The 12,090-nt window shown below is 40.2% G+C and overlaps 1 protein-coding gene across 3 annotated transcripts in view; it reads right to left on the minus strand.

Moving 5' to 3' along the window:
- CTNNA2 (catenin alpha 2) overlaps positions 1-12,090 on the minus strand; it is a 519,575-nt gene that overhangs the window by 378,554 nt on the left and 128,931 nt on the right. For all 3 annotated transcript variants that reach the window (XM_088133180.1, XM_088133181.1, XM_088133182.1), the window contains exon 4: positions 8,999-9,165. In XM_088133180.1, coding sequence (XP_087989306.1) covers positions 8,999-9,165 — 167 coding nt within the window. The remainder of the gene's footprint in view (positions 1-8,998; positions 9,166-12,090) is intronic.

The raw sequence follows: 12,090 nt of genomic DNA on the forward strand, positions 1-12,090 counted from the left end.
GGAAAGACAAATTTTGGCGCGCACAGGCTCAGTCTTAGCAATGTTTTGGAATTGTACACTTGTTCTCAATAAATGAACTTTCTTTTGAATCATTACTGGTTGCAAGGAGAGTTTCTGGAATTGGGAGTTGGGAGTGGCAGATCGTTACACAGTTCAAATTCCATTCTGGTTTAGGCACTCCATGCTCTGAACCCTAAGCTTATTTTTAAGTTTGGAGAAGATTTGCGGTGCTGTCATGTTTTTGTCAGGACACTAAGCAACTTTATGGATGTAATATTAAGACTGATGCAAAGGTTTACTCCGTTTCCATTACTATTCCCATGTTCCTTGCCTAACATTATTTCTATTCCACTTTGAAGCTTAACCTTCATGTGCAAAATAAGAGTATCACATTTATTTTTTTGAGCTACTTATTTGCCTTGCATACTAAACTTCTACCCCTTGATACAGCAGCTACTGATCCAAAGTTAAGTTCCATATGCAATGTAGTTTATGCTGCCAGTGTTTTTATTTATTATTTATTTTTACCATATTCCGTTGGATTACATTCAGGACAAAATTTCAGTCTAACTAACTTCCTCAACCCACATAAAAACAACAGAAAGCAGAAAACTAGATGGTTGTCCAAACTTCCTCATTCCAAGCCAAAGGACTATTGAAAAAGGATGGTTTGAAGTGTGTTCTGAAATATCAGAAGGATAACAGCCTCCAGGGGCAGCATGTCCCATAATGCAGGAACTACTAAAGAAAAGACCTACCTTTTGGCCGAAATTCCTCTGATTTCTCACTAGACTGAAACCTTCAAGATTGGCAAAATCATGCTTAATAAGGCAATCCCTGATGAATCTCAGTGCCACACCATATAGAGCTTTAGTAAGTAATAACCAGCTGGGCACAGAGTTAGGGTTATGGTTAGGCAGAATCCATGAGTTAATAAGGACCCCAAAGCCATAGAACAACTCCTAGACCAAGCCATAGTGAGACCCTATTTAGAGGACCAATGTTTCTGGGTGGCAAAGATATTTACAGATAAGCACCTCTGTCCTGCTCAAACTTAATCTGAGCTTGTTACTCCCCATACGTTACTTTACAGAATTCAAACAGCAGTTCAAGACTTCCATAACATCTCCACGCCAGCCTGGGATGGCAATGCACAATTGCATGTCATCAGCAGATTGATAATACCTCACCCCAAATCAACAGATGATTTCTCTGATGGTTTTCATACAGGTAATAAATAACAGGGGTGAGAGGACTGAGCCTTGCAGTAATCCACACTGTTGCAATGGTGGACTCAATTGTTCTCCCCACCCTACTAGAACCACCAACTCAGTAAGAGCAAAACCACCACAAAATGTTGCCAACTCCCAGCCCTTGCCAACAATCTAGAAGATTCCCCCTAATCAATGGTATTGAAGATTGTTGAGTGGTCTAATAGGACATGGGCAGGTACACAGATCCCATCCAGATCACAAATAAAGTTATCTGTCAGAGTTATCAATGTTCTTTCTGTCCCATCACCAGGCTTCATCCCTGAATAAAAAGTATCCAGATAACCTGCTTCTCCTAATAACTTTAGTGCCTGATTTCCCACCGCCTTTTAAAACTTCCGTCCCTAGAAAGGGAAGGTTGGAAACAGGGCAAAAGCTTAAAACTATTTTCCTGAAGAGTGCCATACCCTAAACAAGTTGTGAGCTTTAAGGACCATGGCTGTGGTGGACAAGAGGAAATGTACATCAATTGGAAACCTTCTATCTATAGTTTTGAGTGAAGGAAAACAACCACCTTTAACATTATTTTTTATACTAAACTCTTGTGGTTCTACCTTGAGTTTACATTTCTTTTAAATTTGGGAATAAAAGCTCAGCAAGACAGCCTGTGTCCAGATGATTTTTCTATTTGACTTTTTTTCTTGACAGAAGGATAACTATAATTACTGATGGTCCATTTCCTCTCCAGTCACCCTTTCCAACTTTCATATTTGCCCTGACCCTGCCATCTTACCAGCTCTCTGGTTTTGTCCTTCAGTATTATAATCTATGCCCTGTCATTTCCATAGCAATAAACTTCATTCCTTACTTGAAAAAGGGTTTAAAAACGCTGTCTTTCTAAATCTGTTCATTTCAAATGCTGCAGAATGGATGTACTAACTGATGTCCCTTTATTTGTTGTAACATACCTGTCTGCCTCCCATATACAATTTATTAATTTTTTTCCTTGTGAACTTTGGAGGCCATTTGGGAAAATTATTTGCTATATAGAAGTGGAAATCCTTCCTTTGCTAAAGAAAGTGCATAAATCACTCCTTTCTTCCTCTTTCTGTACACACATATACTGTATTTATCGGCGTATAACACGCACTTTTCCCCTAAAATTTGGGGCGGAAATCCTTGTTGCGTGTTATACACAGATATGCGTGTTATTCGCCAATGTGTCAGCCCCTGTATAAGCCCTGCAGCTTCTCACCTCAAGCGGCAGGGCTGGGAGAGTGGAGCCTTCATCTCAGCCAGGGCTGAAACCGGGGCTGCACCCGCACGCTTCCCACCTTCTCCTCCGATTGATGGCACTTAAACCATGCCTCCTCTGTTTGCAGTCTTTAGTAACATCACCCGCGCGGTCCAGCATTCAGTGCGTTAGAGCAAAGCGCCGGCGCTTTCCTCTGATTAATTACTACACACCAGACTGCACACGTGATGTCACTAAGGTGCCGCGAGCTTCCATCCTCTCTTTGCAGCATTCCAGCATGTAGTAATGAGTCAGAGCAAAGCGCTGGCGCTGAGTGCTGGACCGCGCAGGTGGCGTTACTAAAGACTGCAAACAGAGAAGGCATCCCCTAATAATAAATTACTTTACCCCCCAATCCACTCAGACCACCAGGGGTTTTTAACCCCTACTGGTCCACTAGAGATCTTACCTGCTTGCCTGCTGCAGACAAGTAAGCAGGAAGGGAGGGAATAAGTACCAGTATGGTAATAAACAGATTACCATTACCACACACTACACACAGCTAACAAACACTAATGCTACATGCACACACTACATACAGCCAGCCTACAACATACAGGTTGTACAACATACAAAGTAAATTTCCACCCCTGATAGTACCTTACTTTTTTTTTTTATTTAAACTTAGGTAAAAACAATACCGCTGCAGAGTGCGACGCATCCCGACGTTGCCAACGTTTTTATTTTAAATTTAAGGGTTTTTTTACTAAAACTTCCTTCTTAAAATTAAGGTGTGTGTTATACGCCTGTGCATGTTATACGCCGATAAATACAGTATATCTGAATCTTAATATATATATAAGGATCGAAGAAGTATAGCAACAATACACATCTTATTTCTTTCCCAGATACCCCATGAAGTACAAATTTCAGTCTCTCCTTTTTACTTGCTCTGGGTTACACTTCGTCTGTGACAAATCCTTCTGTCAGGCTTCTCTTAGGAAACCCTATAAGGGGAAACAGTACAAGCAAATACTCAAGGAGCAAATTCTTGGATAGTTAAGTTTATTACTAAAACTTAATGAAGCCATTACAAAAAGCTTCCAGCAACTGCTGGGTATGCAATGCAAGCCTTATTTATAATGAAATCAAGGTTGAAATTCTTGAGCCTTTTTCTCTAACCCATGTGGTATACCAGGCTTAAAGCTTTTCTCTTTGGGGCAGGAGGTAGGGGTCTTCACCTGACCCTTCTTATTGCAATAGACTAGTCTAGTTTCAAGCTATTGCTTCTGACCTTGCCACAACCTACACACCTATCAGAAATAACATCTACAAATAATGTTAGAAATCCTTAAAAAATAAAAATGGTTCTTTGGAATTGTGGCTATAATTTCCCAATCGTAGCAGCCACTAACTCTTTTCCTATTAAAAACAGGGAAGTACAAGCTTCGCTGATTGCCAGGATAGTTAAGAAAATTGCCACGAAAACCATGCTCTCATCATCATAGAATCTGCTTCTGTTGCTTTATCCTTACCACTGAAAATACTAATTTGATGTCATGGAAATTGCTACCATACTAGTATAAAAGAAGACTACCATCACTGCCATTCTCATGTAAATTAAGTTGCTGACAATTTCTATGACTGATAAGCTTTATTTTCTTTTCAGTTAATGTTATTCGCTTCTGCCAGGATATATGCAGATGCAGGGGGAGTGAGGGAGGAGGGACAGGACAGAAAGGTGCTAGGCTTATTGGGCATTTATGAAAATGTTAGATGAATTAGGCCACTGCCTCTGAGTAACAATGCTACCTCATGGCTTCTGAAACTTTTCAGGCAAATAAATATAGAAATACAGGCAGAAACCACCACATTACGTATTTATGTTCAGATCACAGTCAGCTTTTGTCTACAAATGTACTAAAAGTCAACCGCGACTCAGTGGCACCAGGAAAGCAAGCTGAAGGGACAATATGTCATTGCCCTTCCACCATCTGACCAGCACGGATCTGAGTATTTCAGTAAATTGGTAGAGTACTCTAAACATAAATGTCAGAAGAAAATGAAGCAATGCTTCTACATAATTGATTAAAGATTTTGCGGGAGCAGTCGGATTTCCAGGGGTGAACAGAACTGCATAGCTCCCCTATGCAATAGTGTCAGCCATCAGTGTACAAACACCTGCAGGGAAAGAGATCAATGACTTTTAAAAGCAGTTTTCTGCAAACTGGGCTACCTATCTCTTTATGGGTATGCAGAAAGCAGACAGTAGACAAGCATAGTAGGAACTGAAATAGGAATTAACAGTTATTCCTGAAACACCAACACAAGGGTCAGGAACAAATAGGGAAACAAAATGTTTACAGCAAGCATCAAATTGAACCTTGGCCTTTGGGAAAGAATACCCAGGATGCATCGGTGGGAAGGATTCAATGATCTAAATCAGTGGTTCTTAAACCGTTTGACCCAGTTACCCCTTTTCCCAATCTTGAATAATGTCATTACCTCCACAAACCGCACCGCCAGACTGTTGTTTTACCCAAGCAGTGGCTGTCCCAAACTGGAACCTTCACTTACAAACAAGCAATTACAAATGGCTCCATTCCCCCCAGGATATGTCCACATTGCCCCAGTTTAAGAACTACTACTCTAAATTAATAAGAATAAAGACACTTTGCTAGAAAAGCTTTGGATTTTCTGCCCACTGTATGTATGTATCTACAATAAACATAATCGGCTTTGAAAGCCAGATGTAGCTATTCTATGTTATCAGCCTTTTACTGGTCATACTTCTGAACGCCGCATGGAACAATTCCATTATTTTCATCTGGTGCTCTCTCAATTAGAGGCAGTGTTTGTAACATGGACATTTCAGAAAAGTCAGGAGACATTCTCCAAATACCAGGCTTAGTTCACAGATTAGCATAGCGTACAGTAGCATACAAGGAAGCAGCCAAGTCAGTCAACCCAGCACACAAACCAACAACAGACAAAAGGAATAATACAGAAGATTCTGTGTTGCAAGAAATTTTACACAAACTCCGTGCCACTTCCAGCCCGTCACTAACATGAAGCCTCCAGAGAGCTCTCAATTCATCAACTCCGTTCCAAGACATCAATAAACACTGTACAGTAATGGAACCATTGCCTCATGTGCCAGGAATTTGGCATATAAACTAAAGAAAATGTAGAGAAACCATAGAAACTGGGATCAGCCCTTTAACATTTCATCTCCTCTTTACTGTCAACCACACACTGGTCAAATATGTGCAATAACAGATGCCTGAATCCACAATGCACACGTACGTACAGTAGAAAATTCTGCTGTGTGAAGAGATTATCTGGATTGGACTGGCCTTTCATATGAATGGGAAAAAATGGGATGGCACGCTCAAGGCAAACTTCACTGCTTGTGACTAGCGTGCTGTTGAAATAGGAATGCCATTCGTTTGCTAAAGCAGGGTGTGGTGGTAAAAAGTATGCCCCCAAACACACGTGAGCTGCGTTCTCAACCAAACCTCTGAGATGCCCCCTTTCCGTACATACGAACTGCTGAAAGTGCCCTTGTAAGGAAACATTCACAGCAAGCTGAGTTAACCCTGAGGGGTAACGGGGGGACAATCAGGCAGGAACCTGTGGACCAGTAAACCAAACTGTTTCTATTCACCGACCATATCTCAGAGATAATCTGGCCAGCAGGCTGACCTAGTAGGAAGGCATAAATAATAATAAGGTCTCATGGATAGGTTTATGTAAAATATTCCAGCATCGCACTGTAATTTTCACAGTGTCTGCCTTTTTCCTTCGTCTTGCCTTTGCAATGTCATAGGCCAAAGGCATATTCTGTAAGCTCTGGTTCTGCTTTTGCCCATGGCTGTTCAGCAAAGTGCAAAGCGTTGCTGGGAGCCCAGTATACTGTATTATTGACTGCATGCAAATAAAAGTATGTTGTTTCTTCGAAGTAATTTGGTTGCTTTAGGTGAGCCAGGATTTGGCCACAACAAGGGACAGTCATTCTCTCTGCAGGGGGGAAAAGAATCCCATTTTCCATTACAAACCCTAGGTTCTGAAGAATCCAAAATTTGCCTGCACAGAGCTCATTTTAAGCCATGCATCACCCATTCACAAAGGAAAGTTCATAGCAATTGCTTTTCTATAGGAAAGAGAGAAAGAGAGGAAGAAGAGGGTGGGAAGGGGAACCCAATGAAGATAAACCAACCTTTGGAATATTTTATTCAGTTGAATGTACACACCGTATTCCCCCCACCCAGCCCCCTGCTTAGCAACAACCAACCTGAAGCACTGCATAGGAAAATCAATCATTACACTGATTAGCACAATTACAAATTATTTCTGATATTTTTTTTTTCTTGCGGGCAGACAGCAGCAAACCCAATACAACCTTATACAATAAATTACTTGCTGCTCTGTAATTCCTCTGGGGTCTTCATTTTGTCCCCATCTTTGATGATTCATTAAGTGTTCACTGTTTCCAGCTGTTATCAAAATTCTGGCATTTGGATGTACTTAGTTTCTTACCATGACTCACAAAGAAAGACAAATTTCATGCTTTAAATCTACCACAAGAGGGTGATCATGTACAATTCCCTATATGTCACAGAAACTTTCTGGAGAGTCGCTCTGACTTTGATGAGCACCTGCTACAACTAAGTTACATGTCATTTTTATGTACAGGGAAAGAAGAAGACCACATCTTCTTCCCAGAAGAAGACCACAAGAGGAAATTAGACCAGCTCTTTCTAACCATCATGCTCCAGAAATGGGTATCTGGACGCAGGAAACTGGAGATTAGATGTAACTATCATGAATAGCAGACATTAACAGTTTTACTCTCTTGCTTTGTTTAAAATTTGATTTGTATGTGGAGCTTAACATGGCTAATCCATACCTTTTTATTTTCATTTGCAGATGCTGTTGTATGATTGGCCAGAGATTATTTTTATACATAAAGTTCAAAAAAAGATAATTTCAGTACAAAATCTGCTCTGAGGTTAAATATGCTTCAAAAACAAATCGTAAACAGTGCTTTAGAACACCCAAGAACAAAAGCACAGCAATTTTTTAAAACAGCTGCATCTGTTCGGGCTCACACAGAAGCCTGAAAAAAGACATAATGGCTTTAAAAAGATGCTATCCTTGAGTGCCTGTGCCTTCTGAAGCACCTCTTCCAAATTATTTTTGAAGTATACACAGCCCTAATATAAAATAAAATCTTTTACTATGATCACTGACTAGCATTTTGTACAATTTCATATCAAAGATTATAAAACACAAAGAGATTAAGAAAAAGGAAAACAATACTAAATGAGTACATTAAAATGCAAACAAAACAGTATTAAAATAATAGGAATACAGAGATTATAATGCTAAAAAAAAGGAAAGAGTTAAAATACTAGTATCGCCAATAAACTACAAATGCACTTACTTAACTACAAAAACACTGAGCTACTAAAATGCTAATCTGTTAGAATACCATAAAAGTAATGCTAGAAATCATTAATCTCTCAATCATTTTTATGGCAATCCATGGAAATTTTATAAAATCAGTAACAATCCAATAAAAGAAAACAGGCTCCATTTTCCTACAGTTTATATTCTTTCATACAACAGGGGCATATCATCAGATCCCAGATCCTAGACAATATATGGATAATAATAATGTAGTCTTTAAGAATAGGAACAGCAAAGATGGATTAGGGATTCCTGGTTGAACAATAGTGTATTGGAGGTGGGACTAAGTACTTGAAATGGGTTCACCCCCAACTCTTCACCCCTCTTCCTCTCTGTGATGTGTTTTCACGTTCAGGTTTGGATTTACAAGCCCAAATCTAAACAATGGATCCAGGTAGGACAATCACATTTTCTCTCTTAAGCCAAACTGTAGTAGTATTTATGCCTGAAAAAGTAAGTAGTGTGGACCAAATGGTTTGGAGGAAAAAAGGCCATCAAAATGGAAGAGAAAAGGAATTCCTTTTGCATACACCATGTCACTGAAACATGAAATTCACGATCACAAGATGTGGCAGTAACTGCCGTGAGTGGTTCTGGAAAGGATGAGGCAAATTCATTGAAGATAATGATTATTAGACATGATGACTGAATATTAGCTTGAATATTAATGGAAACAAGCCTCTTATCAGTTGCTGCAGAAAACAATAAGGAAGATACTATTGCATTCAGGCTCTGTGCTCTGGCCTTGCAAGAACTGAGTGCTCACCGTCCAACATCGTTCTTTTTACACTACATGTAACTGGCTTGCGATGGCCTTCTTCCGAGATGTTTTGCTAGTGCCTGGTCTAGCCAACAGTTATGGGCAGCCCCAGTCTCCCATCCAAATGCTAATCAGGCCTGGTCCTGCTCAGTGTCTGAGCTCAAATTCAGCCAGGTAATTCCACCTGCTCAAAGCATATTCTAGCTTCGTGACATTTGGATTTTCCTATATTTTATGTAGTGTATCACGTAGTATATCCACTCTCTACTGCAACCCACCCACAGGCCTACACGTTAGGTAATGTGATTTAAGGGGTCTTACAATTTTCAGGTGAGATAAAAGCCTCATGACATCTGCCATGTCGGCCAGGATGAGCAAGCGAGTGACAGCAGAAAGCAGAGCTCGAGCTGCTCGGACCATGGTGCCTCTCTTGACTGAGGAGCAAGGATCGTCAGCAAATTCTGATGAAGCGATTCTCATGGTTTCCCCTGGAAGATGATTAAAAACAAGCACAGATTAGAGCAACTGGTTAGAAAGACTATCTTAATAGCTATCCTGGAATTTCCATTTGACTTCAAGTAGACAGTGTGCTATATTTTATGGTGTTATTAAATTAAATGTCAACTGAAGTTTGTACAATGGGGCTTTACGAATCATAAGAACACTGATACAGCTGAATTTAAACTTATGGTGACATTAAAAGCAGACTCTAATAATGTTCTGAATTTATAGGAGGGATCAATGATTAATGGCATTTTTTTTCCATGCCCTACACAGAAGCTTTGAAGAGAGTGAGTTGTATTTTTAAAATAATTTTACTCTTGCAATTTTCAGAGACGTTTAAACTCCATGTAAATTTCTAGAAATGCACAATTAGTCCTTGGAATATACAATGGCATTTGAAACTTAGAAGTACAACCAAGGAAAAGTCTTTCCCTTGACACCCCATTTTAAATCTAATTACAGGTAGTCCTCGACTTACGACCATTTGTTCAGTAACTGAAGTTACAACAATGCTGAATGAAGGGACTTACAACTGGCATCCAAAGTTACACCTGTTGCAGTGCCCCCATGGTCACATGAACAAAATATGGACACTTGGCAGCCCGCCCGCACTTATAACTGCAAGGGCACTTCAACTCCAATTGCAGGGGCGCTTCAACTCTTCAGCTGAAGGGGTATGGCAAGGCCTGTGGAGCACAGGAAGGCAGGGTGGTTGGTGCTTTGCGATGTGGCGTGGGATGGCTGGCAATGGTGCAGGGCTCGAGGAAGCACTCCTCAGCAGTGGTGCTGGCTGAGCTGGGCCTGAAGTAGAAACCTGAGGGTGGTGGCAGCTGGCTGAGACTGCTGAAGGCCTCGGGCCTCTAATTAAGTCCCAGCACTGCTGCTGCTGCTGAGGAACGCCACTGTACAGGGCATCCAAAGGGGCAGAGATGGGGGGAGATAGGCAGGTGGGGGGAGTTGAAGCAAAGGTAAGCATGGCAAGGCAGGAGAAACATGAGGTACTCACCTAATAATGGCACTATCCTGGCCTAACAACCGCAACTGGGACTACTGGATCTGCCATTGCTAAGCGGTGCGGTCATGTGATATTTTGCCTAATGACTGCATTGCTTAGTGATGGAAGTTCCAGTCCCAACTGTAGTCGTAAATTGAGGACTACCTGTATTTGAATCTAATAATCTGAACAGCCCACAGCACAATCCAAATCAATCTAAAAGAGTTCCCCTATTTTGCTTTTCTCATTCTTTCCAATTCTTAACAGAAGCTGTACTGTTGTTGCTTTATATCTATTCAACATATAATTTGGGGAACAGAAAATAAAAATGGTTAAATATTAAACATTATAAAATATTAACAAGCATTAATTTGCAATTAAGCAGAGGAAATTCTGAATTAAATAAATTATTCAAATATATTCTGTTCTCTCTTAAAAAAAAGCTGATTTATTCTAGTAGCAAAACATTGAAGGAAGACACCACAATCCTCTTAATAAATGTGTTAGTCAGAAAAGGTGCCACCAGGCCCCTTCCAGTGACAAGAGAATATATTCCAAGCTAGAGTACAGAATCTTATAATCACAGAATTGGAGGACCTCATTTAGGCTGTTGAGCCCACTTCCTTGCTCAGAGTGAGAATCCAAATGATTCTCTATAGAGTTACCTCTTTAACCTCCACTTGAACACATCCAATGAAGAGGAACCCATCACCTCTCTAGATAACTGATTCTATTCCAGAACTACTACTACTTGATTATGTGCCATCAAGTCAGTGCTGACTCTTAGCAACCACACAGATAGATTTTCTCCACGATAATCTTCCCCTAACCTGGTCCTTCAGGTCTTCCAACAGTGCACCCATCACCACTGTAAGTGAATCCATCCCCCTTGCTGCTGGTAATCCCCTTCTTCTCTTTCCTTCCAACTTCCCCAGCATTGCAGCCTTCTCAGAAGAGCTGGGTGTCCAAAGTAGGATAACCTGAATCTGATCATTTATGCCATGAGTGAGAATTCTGGGTTGATTTGTTTGATGATCCATTGCTTTGTCTTCTTAGCTGCCCACGGTATTCTCAGGACTCTTCTCCAGCATCAAAGTTCAAAAGCATCAATACTCTTCCTATGCAATTTCTTCAAAGTCCAAAGCTTTTATTATTAAGTCCCCCCCCCCAAATATTCAATCTGAATATACCTTCCTCTATTTTAAATCCATAATTTTGTGTCCTATCCTCTGAAATTAGAGGGAATGTGCTTTCCAATTCTTGAAAAGTCCTATCATATTTATTTATTTTTATGTATTTATCATATTTATATAGCCGCCCATCTCACACAAGGGAGATAAGGCTATATTCCCCCTTACTTGCTTTTTCTCAAAGTTGAGTACCTCCAATCTTTGTGCATACAAACTTCATTTCTACTCTCTGGATCATCTTCACTGCCATTCTCTGATTTGGTTCCAATCTGAATGCTTAAAGTGAAATGCCCAGAACTGGACATAATACTAGATGGAGTCTGACCAAAACAGAACCAAGAGGAACATGTACTTTGCATGGTTTACAAATTATTGTTGATTCAGCCTAACATTGCATTTGCCTTCTTTGCAGTCGTATCACACTGCTGGCTCAAATTCAGTTTGCAATCATCCACTATTGCAAAAATGTATTATCTTGTCTAAATACTGGAATATTTCAAAAGCAAAAGACTCCCCTCCCCCAAAGAAATACTATGGAGTGCTTCAAACTACTGACTTTTTTTTTAATTTCAGAACTTCAAAGAACATCATTAACCTATAATTCTCAAAATAGTTTGCCAGCTTATCTTGCCAAATCTCATTCTGTTCTTCAGTCTATGAATACCTTATTTCCTGTGTTCATTGTTGTGGCTCCTTATATAGTGTTTGCCGGTTTCCTGTTTTAA

The sequence above is a fragment of the Python bivittatus genome, unplaced genomic scaffold (assembly GCF_059951505.1).
Source record: "Python bivittatus isolate LINGU-HERP-01145 unplaced genomic scaffold, Pbiv_v1 ctg000070_np1212, whole genome shotgun sequence".
NCBI classification, from domain to species: Eukaryota; Metazoa; Chordata; class Lepidosauria; order Squamata; family Pythonidae; genus Python; species Python bivittatus.